The sequence below is a fragment of the Corapipo altera genome, unplaced genomic scaffold (genome assembly GCF_003945725.1).
Source record: "Corapipo altera isolate COAL_440 unplaced genomic scaffold, ASM394572v1 327, whole genome shotgun sequence".
In the NCBI taxonomy this organism is placed as follows: Eukaryota; Metazoa; Chordata; class Aves; order Passeriformes; family Pipridae; genus Corapipo; species Corapipo altera.
In genome coordinates, this window is record NW_020885004.1 from 747,104 (window position 1) to 763,415 (window position 16,312).

General features: G+C 39.7%; 1 protein-coding gene across 8 annotated transcripts in view; it reads right to left on the reverse strand.

Annotated features, from left to right (window-relative positions):
• GBF1 (golgi brefeldin A resistant guanine nucleotide exchange factor 1) overlaps nucleotides 1-16,312 on the reverse strand; it is a 106,768-nt gene that overhangs the window by 28,611 nt on the left and 61,845 nt on the right. For 4 of the 8 annotated variants that reach the window (XM_027667278.1, XM_027667276.1, XM_027667279.1 and 1 more), the window contains 8 exons: nucleotides 16,109-16,240; nucleotides 10,978-11,096; nucleotides 10,246-10,354; nucleotides 9,825-9,885; nucleotides 8,106-8,160; nucleotides 6,604-6,702; nucleotides 5,257-5,292; nucleotides 1,459-1,594 (listed from right to left, as the gene is read on the reverse strand). In XM_027667278.1, coding sequence (XP_027523079.1) covers nucleotides 1,459-1,594; nucleotides 5,257-5,292; nucleotides 6,604-6,702; nucleotides 8,106-8,160; nucleotides 9,825-9,885; nucleotides 10,246-10,354; nucleotides 10,978-11,096; nucleotides 16,109-16,240 — 747 coding nt within the window. The remainder of the gene's footprint in view (nucleotides 1-1,458; nucleotides 1,595-5,256; nucleotides 5,293-6,603; nucleotides 6,703-8,105; nucleotides 8,161-9,824; nucleotides 9,886-10,245; nucleotides 10,355-10,977; nucleotides 11,097-16,108; nucleotides 16,241-16,312) is intronic. The other 4 variants (XM_027667284.1, XM_027667283.1, XM_027667281.1 and 1 more) reach the window with 3 other exon arrangements.

Here is a 16,312-nt window from a genome sequence, read left to right on the forward strand (position 1 = left end):
CTAATCATGCAGTAGTGTAAAACATACTTTGGATCTTTCACTACATAGTTTCCTGTGATGGAGTAAGTGTCAGAACTAGGTCTTTTACATAGCTATTGTTTCTATTTTCCTGTCTGCTTTCTTTCACTGGTAATGTTTATGTCTGACCATCAAACTGCAGAGTGCATAAGAGACAGAGTACTTTGCAGCCAGAGGGACTCATTTATCCAGAGGAGAGTTTACAAAGTTATAACTATTTAGTCTATTCCTACACAACAATAAGATATGGAAGCCCCCAACATTACATCCTTAAGCTCACAGCACTAGTCACATATGGTAACACTTCTGCAGGCTGAATCAAAGCACGTGAATAAGGATTCAGGCACACACCCATTAGTTTTCTGCACGCAATTCCCTTTCAGGTACTTTTGCTGTTCCCTGTTTTTTTCCTATATAACTCTTCAAGCCTCCTTACCACATCAAGGCCTCTATTCTTCCCATAACAGTCATAAGCACAACTCCTATTTCCCTGTCCCTTAATGAGAGTAGCCTTTATTCAAATTACAGGGACTGTGTGTGCACAGTCTTTCACTCTTCACATCTGTAGTGAAAGGTACGTTCATTCTCTTATCTTTGACACCTAAGATTCTGCACATCCCTTAGTTCTACCTATATATCTTCTGCAGTCACACTTTGCTCTTCCCTCTTTAGCACCACACTCACACCCTTTGGTAAACACTTCAGGAACACAGGAAGGAACATGCCACTTAAGTTAGCAATCTCCTATTAAAGGAAACCTCCTCAGCTCCATCTCCATTACAGAATCACAGAATTGATTAGGCTGGAAAAGAACTCAGAGATCATCAAGTCTGACTGAACAAAACCATGTCAACTAGACCATGGCACTAAGTGCCACATCCAGTTTTTCCATAAACACCTCCAGGGACAGTGACTCCACCACCTGCCTGGGCAGTCCATTCCAATGTTTAATCATCCTTTCTGTAAAGAAACTGTTCCTCATATCCAGCCTAAACTTGCCCTGGAGCAGTTTAACACTAGTTCTCCTGTCCTGTTGCTAGTTGTCCTTAGGTCTCCTGTTGCCAGCATTCCTGTTCTCAATCTCTTCCACATATCCAGTGCAACCTCCAACTCCTCTCACCACATGGTTGTCCATAACCTCAGCCACCTCTGCAGGTGCCCATTCCCTTTTGTACAAACTCCCTCATGAGGTATGCTGAAGGCAGATAAATGCTGTCAAGTTATCCACAGGACCATGCCTTCCTCCAGCAATATGTATTTCCTGAAAACACTTTCTCCTGGACCTGAAAAGCTATGATATGCTTTACTGCTACGGTCACTGAGAACTAATAGAAAAAAATTAATGCAAAACAACATGTTAAGAGAAATGAAATAAAGACAGATTCAAAAAAAGTTCTAGGACTGATGCTGTCTTGTCTCTTGAGACAGATTTCAACTTACCTGTGCTATTACTAGCATTGCCTGCTGATTGTTCTGTCACAGGAGAGACCTTAGTTACATGTCGAGGAGGCCGTGGTGATCTCTTCTGCTTTTTCCATTTTGATGATTCACTCATTCCTCCAGCTCTCATTTTCAACTGAAAACCAATAATCATTAAGAATATTAGTATTGCAAAACCACATAACATAATGGATTACCCAAGCCAACCCACAAAGGCTATCTCAAAATCCTCAAAGTCAGGCAATACCACTTCAGTATACCACACAAATTAATCAGCACTTCAAAATCATGCAAACCAGCCCCTGACTCCCCACATATTAGCCAACAATCCACGCCTGAATCAAGGGACAACTTACTGCAGTTACTCTGCTATAATATATATTTAACAGTTCAATTATGACAGTTCCCTATCAATATCTCCCAGCTTTGAATTAGGATAAAGAATTCTCTTGGAACTACAGGCACATCACAAATCTCTTTGCTTTTGCCAAAGCTTCCAGACTTCCAAAGGGCATCAATTAACGTATCTAAGTTAGGTTTGACACTCAACTAAAATTTCACCATCTATATATCAAGCTGAGAATGAAGCCCAAGCACCCAGTCCCAGGTTGCAGTCTGCAGCTCTGTCACTGATCTCTTGCCTCATTCACTCTTCATCTTTGTAGCAATGCCACATTCACTTTCCTCCGGGCATCCTTCACTACTAACAAGTATTTCTCTAACACTTCACTGGCTGCTGGTGCATGTCCCATTGCAAATACCACCCTAGTGATTTAGAAACAAACCTTATGCTGCTTTCACCTGCCTTCTGTCATTATTCTTCTTCAGATCTAAATCTAACCTAACTCTTGGCATCCTTCTTGACCAGGATCCTACTTCTAGTTCGCATACAGATCTTTGACTGGACAAACAATGACACAGCAGGAGCAGTGCAGACTGTGTGGCACTTGCTGCAGAGTGCTGTTATTTCAAGCTTGCAAAAGCTCCAGAAGTTCCTAAAATGGTATGATATTTATTTACATGGTTAAAGGTAACGGCAAACCTGAAAACAGGTTCCTTATAAAGTAAGTTCCTCCAAGTGCAGGATAGCACCTACTCCTGTGTTTGGTACCTGCAGTCAGCTTTTCTGATGCTGTCAGACTTCTTCAGTTTGGGTGCAAGTTTAAGCACTGATTAGGCACCTTGCATGTAGTGGAAACTATTCAGCAAGTTTCAGTATCAGTCCCTATTTGGTATTCTACTCTGTAAATTTATCACAGTTAAGTTTTATTTTAGGCTATAATATTCCTTATTTCTTATATTCCTAGAATCAGATTTCAATTATAGAGAAGACAGTTATATTCCTTAGTATCTTCCTTTTCCTGCAACTTGCCTCCTTTCAGCTACTACTTCTCTTAAATGCCAATAAACTTTCTAGGATCCACTACTGGTTTTCCTTCACTTTCCATTTTCCAGGTAGAATTCTAACTTGCTTTATGGGGCCTTGGCCTGTAATTCTTCTCATTTAAACAAAGCTTGTGAAAATGTTATGTCCCAGTGCAGTAAACCCTTTGTGTAACTTTTCTTTGCACCAAACTGTATTTGTTTGATGACTAATCCCCATGTTTTAGCTGTGCTACAGTTTCCTTAAGCATGTTAATTAACAGATTCAGAATTACTTTGCTGCTTGTTATTTCTTCCAAAATTTGCAGCAACAATCTTCTTCTAAATCACTTCTTCTGACAAACACCCATGTGACAAGCACACAGTTAAAAATAAAATTTGGTAGATTTCAAAATGTTTTACAATGCTTATGGATCACAATCCTGCCATATAAAAATTGTCAGCTCTCTTGTCTTTCCTATTTACTACTTCATAGGGCTATATAAAATATGCACTATCTTTGATTCTTGCCGATTTCTAAAATCTCTCTGAGCCTTAAATATTAAGTTTTATTCACTAAAGGCTTAACTTGCAAATTAGATCAGATAGTTTTACCTATCAACTATTCTAGAAATAGCCATATTATTTTTTTCTCCCTTTTCAGGAACTTATAAAATAAGATTTTAAGATTTATGGTTCATTGTACCAAACTACTTCAAGCAGAAAGAAAACCCGGAAGCATTACGTGTTAAACCCATTAAAGTCTGTTTCACAGAATTTCAAAACAAAAGACTTTGCTTCTAGCTACTAAATCCTGTTGCCATTATTTGCCAGGTTAAAAGTTACTTGCAGCAGGATGCAAAACTGAATCAGCAAAACTTAGGCAAGATACTGATATGGGCTACCTATGTTGGCACCACTCCTTTTTACCCTCAAGTCATGCTCTTGAGAAACATGTCACTTTTGGACCATTCTATCAGAAGATTCAAGCTGACAATTTAATTACTATTTCTAATCTCCCCTCTCACACAACACCAAATACCATCTCAGTTCAACACTAGTCCTTTCAAAAAAGCACTTTTTTTCGGACACAAAATCCACTCTTAGTGATTGCCCTGTGCTTTGTTTTAACCCTCAAGATTCCTCCTCTTGAGGTTTGTAAGATAAAGATCCACCTGTCATCATCTTGATGATCCTGTGCCATCTTTCAGAGACTGAGTAACAACAACTTCACATAGACGGGAAAGTTTTTTTCCCGGCACGCAATATGACTCACTTGATTTTTTAAAGAATTTAATCAAAGTATAAAGCATTTAGATCAGAATCTAAGTTTATTTGAGCTTTTTAGGTGGGTTTTTTTCTTGTTGTAGTGTTTTTTGGGGTGTTGATTGGGGGTTTTTTGGGGGGAGGAGGAAGGTGAGATTACCCAATAGATCTTCTCCATCTCACACCATCCAGTACTCTGCAATCTACACAAACAGGTATCTTTTTATTAGAATTACCTAGGACTACCTCCCATATAATTTTACCCTCCCTCCTTTTTTTTTTTTTCAGTTTTGCTTCTTCTTTTGCTCCATTGTAGCAAACCATTGCATAGGTTTAAATAATTTGAAAAAGCAAACAAAAATGCTTAATCGAAATGTTTCATTGTCAAGAGGTTATATCCTGTTTTAACAAATAAACACTGAGTTTGGGAATTCTAAAACAATGCATGTATCAAAGGACAGCAAAGTAACATCTTTCTTCCTGGATTTTGTTTTGAATTAAAAGGTAACATCTCCGTCACTACTTGCTTTTAACATTTGTAGAAAAAATGTAAAAAACACTTCTATGGTTTGCCTTTGACTAAAGGAACTATTTTTAAAGCAGTTTTTACCTTAAATTTCAAGGCATTTCACTAGAAAGCTTGGTTGTATTGTTAACAGCCTGAGATCTTAAACCCAAAGTTGCCTTCTTGACTAAATGCAGCAGCTAAATAGCATTTAATAGATCATTAACATATCCTGAATCTTAAACATAATCTAAAACTCTCCTTCCCTCTCCAATGCTCGGTGATATTATAGTTGCATTAGTTTTCTAATTATCAATGTCCTTGAAATTAGATTAAGCTTGTACTTTTGACAGTAAAAACTACCTGAAGTTAGTATTTAAAAAATATTCTTTAAAAATCAGAGTATAGAGGGAGCTCAGAGTTACTGTTCTTTCATCTTGGAACACAATACAAATTCAGTTACATTTATATGAGTTACCTTTGGATAAAGAAATGTACACAAAATTTCAGAAGAAAAAAATTGGAAGATTCCAAATGCTTCCTTTGATAGATGAGGTTTTAACAATAAAACCCTGGCTAAGGTCTAGGAAGGTGAAGACAAATGTAATACTACAAGATTCTTTTTAAAGGGTCTGTGAATCTCATTTTTCTACAAGTCACCTTACCTGTACTCGTTTGTTTTTCCATAAGATACTGTAAGCCTCAAGAGAAAAGGGCAGGGGCCAATGATTAGTAATTAAAGTGATTATACTAAAACATGAGCTCATTCTAGATGCAGCATGGAACTGGTCAGCACACCAAGTAGCGTTCAAGACACAAAAGCATGCAGAGAGAACGCAGTCCACGATCCAAGTCCTGGAGACACCGATGCAGTCCAGTCATCTCACTTACATACATACCTGTACTGCAACAACTAATGAAGGTTATTTGGTGAAATACATTTAACCATCTTAGGCAACTATGAACACGGTCCACCCCAGAAATCTCTGAAAACTCAGATTTAGGTTCCTCCTGACCCACTGCAGAACCCAATGTTCTATTGCAAAGGGAAACATTTCGTAGCATTTTCTTCTGTGTAACTCTGCATAAATCTGGAAGTCTTCAGCCACTGTCTTTTCAAACTATGCTGTTTGGAAAACTATTTTGTCCTAGACACAGGACAAAGAACGGCATTTCTAAATATTCTGTTCAACTCTGTTTGGACCAAATAATATTAATGGCAGACAAAAACTAAAGCTACCTTAACTTCATGAACCAACATGGAAAACTGAGAAGAGTCCCATCTAAGTTAGTTTTTCAGGGTTTCTATAACTGGTCCAAACCCAAAAATCTGCTACAGTAATTCTTTAGAAGTATTTTTGGGGGAATTAGCAGGGATTAACACATTTAAATCAGTTCAGCCCCACTCATACCCCATTAACAAAAACTGTGCTGGGAACCAAAGTTAATTTCAGCAGAAACGTGGCCTAAAATGTTTAAAATGTACAACAGTTTCTTTCAAAAAAGCTTTAGAGAGCATTGAACTCTGTAGCTCTCTACCAAGTAACAAAGCTCAGAGATTCACCTTGAGTAAAAAATTTTAAGGTATGCTTGGTCAACAGACTCCTCAGGTATATTTGCTACATCTATAACCAAGATGAACAGCTAGGATACACAACACTTGAGACTTCAGCAAGCAACCTACACTTTTTAATGTTTCTTTTCTTTGGTTTTTCACTGTCAAATCTCACCCATGCCCTCCCACTCCTTCAGAGGATGCCATGAGGGTATCGTAGGTGGCACTCACCAAGACACTGAATGCTTCAGTAAAACAAGGGTCTCTCCCTCCCAAGCCTGCCCCAGCTGCAGCCACAACACTGCAAAGCAACCATGGCATGCACTGTCCCCAAAAGCCATGCTGTGCCAAATGAGTGGAGGAAGATTTGCTGCACACAACGTAACTATCTCTCAAGTGGTGTTTACAAGAGAAGGAAGAGGGGAATAAGGTAAGAAGGGAGAAGGGAGAGAGAGACCTTCAGGTTCTTAAAGAGCAATACCCTCTCTAATTGGTTCAGGGCTTTGGCCTGTTCCCCACTACTTAGCTCCAGTTTGTTGAGGAGACATGAAGAAATCTGTGAAAGATAGGCAAATGCATGGTTTAAACAAAGCAAAATAAACCCAAAGAGAAGAATAACCTGGCAGAGTGCAAGGCTGCAGGGCAGACTCCTGGCATGCACAGCGAAGAGACAGTACAAGGAACTGCACAGAACACAACAGAGCATCACTTAACCGAGCTGGGAGCAGCCATCACTCGGTAAGGGTAGCGCAGCCTTCCTAAATTCAGTCACCTTCACTTTACACCTGTGCACAGACCATGACAAAGTCTAATACCTGCAGTACATTAGCCTGATCTCTTTTAGTTTTCCTTAGGCCAGCCTATCATCATCACAAATCCTGTGACTGTTCTCCCACAGCAAGGGAAAACAAGCAGTCATTAGGTTACTATACAAGAATTAAAGCCCCAGGCTAGTTTCAGATTCCTACAGCCAAGCATTCAATCTCTCAAAACACTGCTATACTGGCTCTAAAATGTACATTTACCTATGTTGCCCCTTTTCTCAACTCATTAAAATAAAAACAGAGTGGAAGTTATAAAAAGTATATTCAGCATTAAGTTCAGACAGTTATTTCCTCTCTAGAACTCTTCTTCTCATCCTGTTGCTTTCAATAGTAGAATCCTTTAAATTTATTGACATTCTTTGTATGGAGAATAAAGAATACAGAAGTAGATATGGAGGTTCCTCAAGAGGACCTCCCTCTATCTAAGAAATTATTATATTAATAATCATATAAGGTCACATCATGGTATTTGAAATACTGAATCCAGCTGTTAAAACCCTCACTGTATTGAGTAAGATTGTGGCATTATAACCTCATAAAATTGTGCATTTAGGGAAAGGAAGATAAAAAAAGAGTCTACTTCGATTTGGTTGCTAATAGATGGCATTGACCATGTGAACTAAGGTTTTCTCTACACAATGTAGTGAAATCCACCAAAGCCTTTTCTGCAATAGCCCAATTTCATAATGCTTTCGTGCTGTTTCACCAGCCTCCAAAAGTTTCCTTTCTACACACAAGGAACTGGACAAATATATCCTGAGAGCTCAGTATTAGACCTGCAGTGAATGAAGAATGAAGAGAAAGAAGCTGGAGAGAAAGCAGAAGACAGCAAATAGCTAGACAATGTCACCATCAGGTCCCATAATTTGCTGGGGTTTTCTAGCCCAGAGCAGCTGATGGCTGTTCCCAGAATCCAGACTGTCTCACTTAGGCAGCAACATCATTAACAAGATTTGCTACTGGGCTTAATCCCACAGAATTAATGAAGCTATGTCCATTTATGCGGTTAAACATGCTCTTCCAGTGAACTAGGGACTTGCAGGAACAAAGAAATACAAGTGTGAAAACAAACAATATAGAGAGGAGCGCAAGCCCAAGACATGAGCAGAACAGTCAACACAGTGCTGAGTCTTACCTTCTTCATGTTCGTTCCCATGTAGCTTTTAGGCTCTTCCTTAAACTGAGGCAACCTGAAATATAAAGAACAAGCCAAAATACGTAAGCTTACTTGGGTTAACAAGAAGGGGAAAGAAACAGGCTGGTCTTTCCAGCAGATACTAGAAAAACAAAATTAGGTTTTCTCCACAAAAAGAGATGCTCCTAGTTTGTTTTCCTGACAAAATCTGCTGAGGGTAAAAAAACCCACACAAGTATAGATGAGAGGTGCTTTGCATGCTATTACTACTAATGGCAGTTTTTCTATATTGATTTTCATGTCATGTAAGTAGAGTTTATTTTCCTTTAGGGTACGTTTTCAGCAGTGGACTAATTACATTTGTTCAAAACAAGTTTCTGTGATGTTGCTGAAAACAACTGCTGAGCCAGTGTCACCCACAGCAGGACTCTTGCAGTGTACATGTTATTACTAGTCATGGAAATTGTTTTCTTTGAGTTTGTAGAAACCCCAGTAGTTCTCTTCTGTTCTGCATCATATAAACACAATTGTGGTGCACAGTGGGTATAAGTTTAACCTGAATGCTTTGAGATAAGCAGTTTCCATCTCAGAATGATGCAGACTGCCCTCAAATGTGCTACCAAAGTGACAACTCATACAGCTCTACAACTCCACACACTCTGCTCTCCCTTCTGTTCCTTTACTACAATTCTATCTTTACTTGCTAAGGCAGAAAAAAGCCTTAGAGCACAGCTTTGGTTGCTTCTTTTTCTGGAAAGCAAGATGACCAAACCACCCCTGCAGTTGCCGCCTCTGCCTTGCTTCTCTATCCCTGTCCACAGGCACAGATGGTGGTGGTGTCTCCAAGACTTATCAAGAAGGATAGAGAAGAGGATACACAGTAAGTAATGAATAAGCACCAAGTAAAATTCACATATGTATTTTGAGAAAAAGTAATGTGGTCTCTCCACTTTGAAGAGATTGATTCTGACTCTGCCCCACATTCATCCAGTGCACTGCATGCTGCAGGGTGCCCAGAGGAGAAAAAAACCTGAGCTCCCACTGGAATTGAGTGTGACAATGGAAAAAAAACAGGATACAACTCTTTTCAGAAGTTGCCAGTTTTACTACAATCCTTTTCTCCTAGAAGTATTTCTGTATCTGCACATTTCCTTTTTACAATACCCAGAGAAAGTCTATGATTATTTCACTATTTGGAGAAACAGTTTTGAAGCTAAATAACTTACTTGAGTTCAAAAGAATTAATCTTAATGACCTGAAGGGGGCTGAAAAGGGCAGAACATTTGTCCAGGACACATGACTTCAAGAGTTTAAAATTCTCTTTGACATGTGAGGTCAAAGCTCTCATCTTGAAATCAACATGTGGCTATTCAATACCATTTCTATTCTGAAGAGAGCTATATTTTTTAGAGCACTTTTTTTTCAGTGAAGTTTGCATTCTCTGTCCTCAGACTGGTTCTCTATCCTAAAGCTCTTCATTACTTGGCTGTCCATCTCTCCTCAAAGGACACCTCAAACCAGGCAACCTTCTCTACCTCTGTCTCACTGCAGTCTGACAGGGTCACCCAAGAGAAAAGTGCCAAATCCTTCATCCCCTTCCACCTCTAAATAATGACCATTTTGGATGATTTTTCTGAGGGCCCTTAAGTGGAAGTGTGGAATCCTTCTGTCCTTAGAGGGCCATCTTGGCAATGCTGAGGCAAACACAAGCAGGTTTACCTTGTGAAGAGCAGCTGCACCATGTCGACCAGAGTGTGCTCTGCAGATTTTCTCAATAACTCTGCGAAGACAAAAACAAATAACACAGGTGTCATTACTCAGTGTGATATTATCAAGAGGCTTCTTCAAGCAGACTCCCCTCCGAGTCTTGTTTACAGAGATTACGGCAAATTTATTAAAACCAGCTCCAACACCGCATTGCTGCAAATGGTCACGGCATCACACGGTGGCGCCACACAGCTGGGGAAAAGAGCAGCCCAAAGTTGCACGGTGAGCGCCTTACAAATTTTCCATGAAGTTGTAGAAAGACACAATAATATAAGGCTCAGCAGCTTTCCATGGATGCATCTTCTACAACAGAACTAGTTAATGCTGAGGAAACCTGATCATTTCTTAGGTGCAGAAGCGTGAGCAAACCTACCGCTGAGTCTCATTTCGAAGCATATGCGGAAACAGGACTGCATGATCTCACACACGGATTCATTGGTGAGGTGGGCTCCCACTGGAGTGAGCAACAAGGTCCTCAACACCTGCAAAGAACAGCACCCGTATGTACCACAGTACAATGACACTTGCATGCATTTCCAAGAGAAGGTTGGTTTCCTCAAGAAAGACTGCTGTGAGCAGAAAACCTAAGAGTTCTCCAGGACTCATTTCAAACTGAATGCTGTGCACAAGAAGCCCATAAGGAGACAAGAATGATCTCCCGACCCACTTCTAAAAGAGGCCTGGATATGCTGCATGCTGCCCAATATTTAAATTGAGGAACTAGGTATTTGCTCAAAAGTACACAGACAAAAGAGGTATACAGTTCATAGGTTTGTCTTTACAAAGGTCTTTTCTCAAAAATAAGTTTCAGAGCTCCATATGCTTAATTTACTCCCCACTAACACAGACCATGCACAAGGTAGGATTATCAACACTACCACATTATCAAGCCTCTAATTTTAAAATCATTTAATTTAAGCTTTTAATTATTTTCATTTGGAAAAGCTTTTACCACAGGTATATGAGCCATCTGTTTAAAAATAAAGTCTGTCACTAAGCTCCTACAGAGTCAAAACACTGCTCCCTCCTCTTCATCTCCATGTAACAGGATATGTTCCACAACAGGCAGCAACCATTATGGTAATTACCATTTCTCTCCACTTACCTGTAGGATTTTCATCAAGACAACCTCATCGCTCGCATGATCTGTGCCCACAAATCGGGCATGAGTGACAGCATCTGCCATGTTCTCCATACCCTCTGCTGTGCCCTCATGGCTGGGATCTGAATAACAGAATAAAAATATGTGTCAGGGAACAGCCACCTACAGCCTACCACCTCTGTGGGGAGACATTGACACGGAGATACTGTGTGGCCTTCTGCTTCCTTAATTTGTGTGACTTGCAGTGAGTTGACCCTACAAGAGCAAAACTCGTCCCAGTAGCAGAAAGATTTTCTAACTGGGAGCTTTTGGAAACACTTTATTAAGCTTTTCTGTATTTGTAAAAAAAATGTAACCTAACAAAGAAAATAATTACAATTCAGTTGTTAGTGGTTCTGTATGTTATTAGATATTAACTTCTAAGACTGTGTCCTGTTCCCTATTCTACACCATAATCAGCTGTTAAACGCACTCAGTTCCTCCTTGGGAATAAAGAAAAAAAAAAGCGCTTAAACATAGGGAACCTAAAATTTACTCTCAAGAGGAGAAAATGCCAAATGGGTTCCACTAGATTGAGAAGGGAAAATTGTTTCTTGTTCTACATCTCTCCCAAGGAATAAAAGCTGGGAAGGAATGGACCAGTAGCTTTCCCCAGAGAAAACAGCAGACGGACAGAATCACAGTTGAGGTATCGGAGTTGCAGGCCTCCCACTTCAATCACTCATCAAGGCTCCTTCTCTCTGTTTCAGTCTTTTGTAGCTACAAACAATGGTGCAGTTGAGAGAATATTTAGGATGAGATTGTTGTTAGTAACTATCTTGTGCTACATTACAGTGGCTTCAGAAAAGCTGCCTCTGGCTTTGATTTCATTCTCACTTAAAAATACGGCACTGGGCAAGAATCTTGCCTAAACAGTCATTAGACAAGAAAGGAGACAACCTAAACACAGTTAATACCTCATTAATTGGCAATGGGGCCTCCTGAACTCCAGCAAGAATAAAGCTGACAAAGGAATCAAGCAAGACCTCGTATGCTTTGCAGAGAAGCTTTACAGACTCCCTCTTTGACTCCACTAACATTCACACCTAGGAAGGGCTAAGCCCTAGTTATTAAAGAAAGCTGCCTTTATTGTGGTCGAAACAGAGCAGCCTCCACCATGCTGTGGGGATTCTGAGGGGCTGCAGGATAAGGAACTTCTAACAGCACATAAAACTAAATTGTCATCAGTGTACTTCAGAATCCCATAAATCTGCATAGGAACAGCACTTCACCATCTATTACACATTCCTATTAAGAGCAGAGCTTATCTACTTTTGACACAGTTCACACACACATCTTGCACAGTTGAGAGTGAATTCCTCTCCTGGTTTGCTAGGCAAACCTCACTGATCTATCAAGGAGTCTGTTCTAAGACCAGCTGGTCTTTTTTTACCTGGTTCAGCAGCACCACCCAACAGGATACCAAACTGATATGGGGAAGCATTCGGTAAGAGGCCTGGCTCTCAAAGGCAGTTCTCTGTGTACCTTCAATAATGGCTTCCTGTTAGAAGCTACCACTTTTCTACCAGAGGTAGTAAAATTGGTCAGATGTTGGTGTCTCATGCACTCTTATTCATAAAAGGAAATAATAGCTTAAACCACTGATAGTGATGTAGGACCATTCTGAATTGTCTTAATTAAATTAGGCAAAGACCAGCGGTGTTACAATGCCAGTACCTACGTTAGCATTACTGTTAACCAACCTCAACAACTACAGTGGAAAGCAGCCAAGTGGGAATCAAGAGGAAAAAGCCACTTGCTGCAGAAAAGGCTCCCACAGACAGAACACACAGATTCACTTCACTGTCACCTCTTCTAGTAGGTGTGAGTTGCTCGAAGCTTAGGGATACATTTAGTTGTAGTTATGGATAAACAGTATGTGTGAAAAGGAAATGCAAGCAAGTTGCACATATGCTTCTTTAACAGATCTATGAGTATTGCTTCACTGTTCTAGCCCCTACCTTCAACACCTCTCTCTCAACACACATCACGCCTGACTACTTCAGTTCTGGCTCCCTGCAACAGCACTGCAAATTCAGGTCAATTTATAAAGCCTCTTGAGTTCAATTAAAAGCACAGATACTTCTACTTTGCAGAAACAAGATACAGAAAAAAATCAACCCGCTTCTTTGTTCCCTTGTGAGAAAACAGTACAGAAAGATATGTCGATGTCTGCTCAGAATCACTAACAAAAAGAAGTTTGTATGAGCAAAATACCAGTTTCAAAATTGCCACCTACAATGCAAAGATCTAGAGACCCCATCTAGATATATACATTTTATATGGGGTGCAGTCTTACAACAGGTGGGCAAAAGAACAAGCAGAAATCAGAAAATCCAGGCTCCAGGAAAGCCAAAAGGCTGTTCATTATTACCTTTAATGGAACTAAAATAATTCACCAAGGAGACAGAGAAGGTAGGCAGGAGAACAAGTTTTAAACTCCCTAAACAGCAAGTCATCTCACTGGAAGCTGAGCAACAACTACTTACTTACAGATACATAGTTTTCAGGAACATCCAGGAAAGCTAACTTTAGAAATAGAGCCAGAAGTTGCTGTGGACACACTGTGACAATAAAAAGAGCACACACCTTTTCTGAGGAAAATACAGAAAACCCCAGTTCTGAAATTTAGCCCCTAGTCTTCCAATAGCTAAGGTTTGAACTCATCAAATAGGCTGACAGCTCACTAACTACTGCAAAACTGCTGAGCAAGGAAATAACTAATCTGAGGGATAAAAATCAATGGGAGTTTAGTATTGTCACACAGTTTTCTAGTACTTTAAAAGTTACTATGTAATTTATCTACTAAAACTCCTGTAAAAGCAGTACTTAGAGCAGAGGATAATCACTGTAAGGGTAACTATTCCTACTAAAACGGTGGATATCAAGTCGTTTTATCTAACTGAGCTGTGATTGCACACTATACCATTCCTGAATTTGCAATTCAGACTACTAGATATCAGAAGTCTCAAAGCCTACTCAAGAATTATTCTTTTCTAACTGGTTTTAAAATATACCCTTCAGCAATACTGGTCTAAAAAGGAGACAGATAACTACCTGCTGACGTGTGACAGAACAAGAAAAACAATGAGACTGCACAAGGATTAGCAATTAAATACTTTGGAAATGGGAAAAGAAAGCCATTTTAAACATAGATATTTATCAGAGGAGTTTGGCCCTTTCACTGCACCCTGGTTTTTGACCCAGCGTGTACAGCAAAAGCCAACCACTCACAAAACAGACAGAGCTAATGTCACTTTTTTAAAAAGTGCTGTTTTCACCTGTCAGTTACACAGCCCCAAAATGCACCACAAGTATCTGCCACACTGCAATTTCCCCACCGTGGTTGTGCCAGCATCCTTCTCTCTTGTTCCATTTAGTTTGAAACAGATTTGTATATTAAAAACAGTTTTAAGCTTTTACTATCTTTAGGTAAACAGTCTTTAGACTACCTTTAGTCTCATATTACAAAAAAGAAATTATAAGACCAAAAAGCTTTAATTTAACAACACAACCCTAGCCAGATGTTCAGTCAGCACCACTAATCCCAGCCTCACTGGTATCTGGAGCAGCACAAAGGACAAGGCTGCTCTGAATGTCACCTGAAGCAACAACGAAGCTCTCAGATTACAGGTTCTGTTCCACAAAAAAGCCAGGCAGAGAGGCTTTTCCACTGTCTGCTACAAAGACACACAGTCACCAGCAGTTACAGGGATGCACCCTCGCTGGAGTGACCCAATTAATATTCTAAACAACAAGTAGCTAGAGAAAGGCTACAAATTCTTAACCACATTTTTTCCTGTTTCTGTCTCAAATCAAGTATTTATAGATGGTTGCCTGTGCAGGTATTTGCCTGGACATGTGATACAAGCCTGATGTTCTGATCCCACATAGAGCATAAAAGCCTAGCCTTCTAATGCTGAAAAGTCATATATTTTGCATTATTGCTTAATCCTTCAGAGGCACATGTTTTACAGGCTTATTTGTGAAGATTTCTTCATTGTCCTAGGAAGTTACGTCATATTGCATCATTCTACTTATATTTTTGCCACTTAATTATACCAAATGCTGCCCAAAAATTGATTGGTGAAAACTATATTTTCACCCAACTCTTAACATCTTTTTCCTGAAAGTCTCCATTTTTGCTCATTTTAATTCTGTGTCTTTCCCACAAAAGTGGTTTGCACCTACATAAAGCCCTTTCTTTCTCTAACTTCCTAACTTGACATAATGAAATATTTAAAACAACAGTACCAAAAATTCCGTAGTGTTCACTTACAATGTGAGGGAGAAAAAGAACTGAGAAATCTGAACTTGGGGGGAAAGAATACTGGTAAAATTATTTTCTTCAAATGAGACTACGTATAAACAAACATAGATAAATTTTGTAATTCACACAGGTATGATCAGAAAGTACTGACAGAACTTACAGAGAAAAATCGAGCACCACTAACAACAGGATGACACACTGATGGCAGACAGAAAGCCAGCTAATGAGTTACAAGCCAGCTGAGCCATGGGAACTGACCACATGCACATTATTAGCTTTTCACAGATACAAAGGAGAATGTGCAGATTTGAAAGTGGCAGCAGCAAAACTGTCTCTGCCATGACAACTGTGGCAAGTGAAGAGTACTGGCACACCACTGGATAAGGTCTGGGACCAGGCAAAAAACTATCCTCACTCTAGAGCAGAAATATTAGTCCACAGAACTAAATAAATCCTACTGTGCTTCTGTATGTTACAACATTGTAATCCAAGCTGGTATTGTCCCCTCCCTGCGCCTTTTGCTCGGATGGCATTAAAAAGCAGCTGGTGCCCACCACAGTCCTGCAGCAGGCCATAAGCACACACAGCAGTCAGGGCAGACTAGAAGCTTTGGCTCCATCTCCAGACATTCTGTAGCGACATGAAAGATCAGCCAGTTTGATATTAAGAAACTGCAGATGCCTATTTCCCCAGTGTAAATGACAATTTTCCTATTCCCCTGATCTCCACACTAAGACTGCAAGCATGTATCCTGGCCAAAGAGACAGCTCACAGAGATACATTTGGCTGGCATTTTGGTAAATCCCAGGAAGTCACATAACATACCTATTAGTGCATATGACAGGAACTTATTCACAGAGGTGAGAGCCAATCCAGTTATGGGACCTGTAGTGTCTTCAGAACGGATGACTTCCAGAAAAGGTCGAAGAAAGACATTCGGTTCAATTTCAGATAGCTCTGTAAAATAAAAAAAAAATTTAAAGAGACATTAAATTAAACTTCATTCATTAGGATTAATTTTCTCTTTAA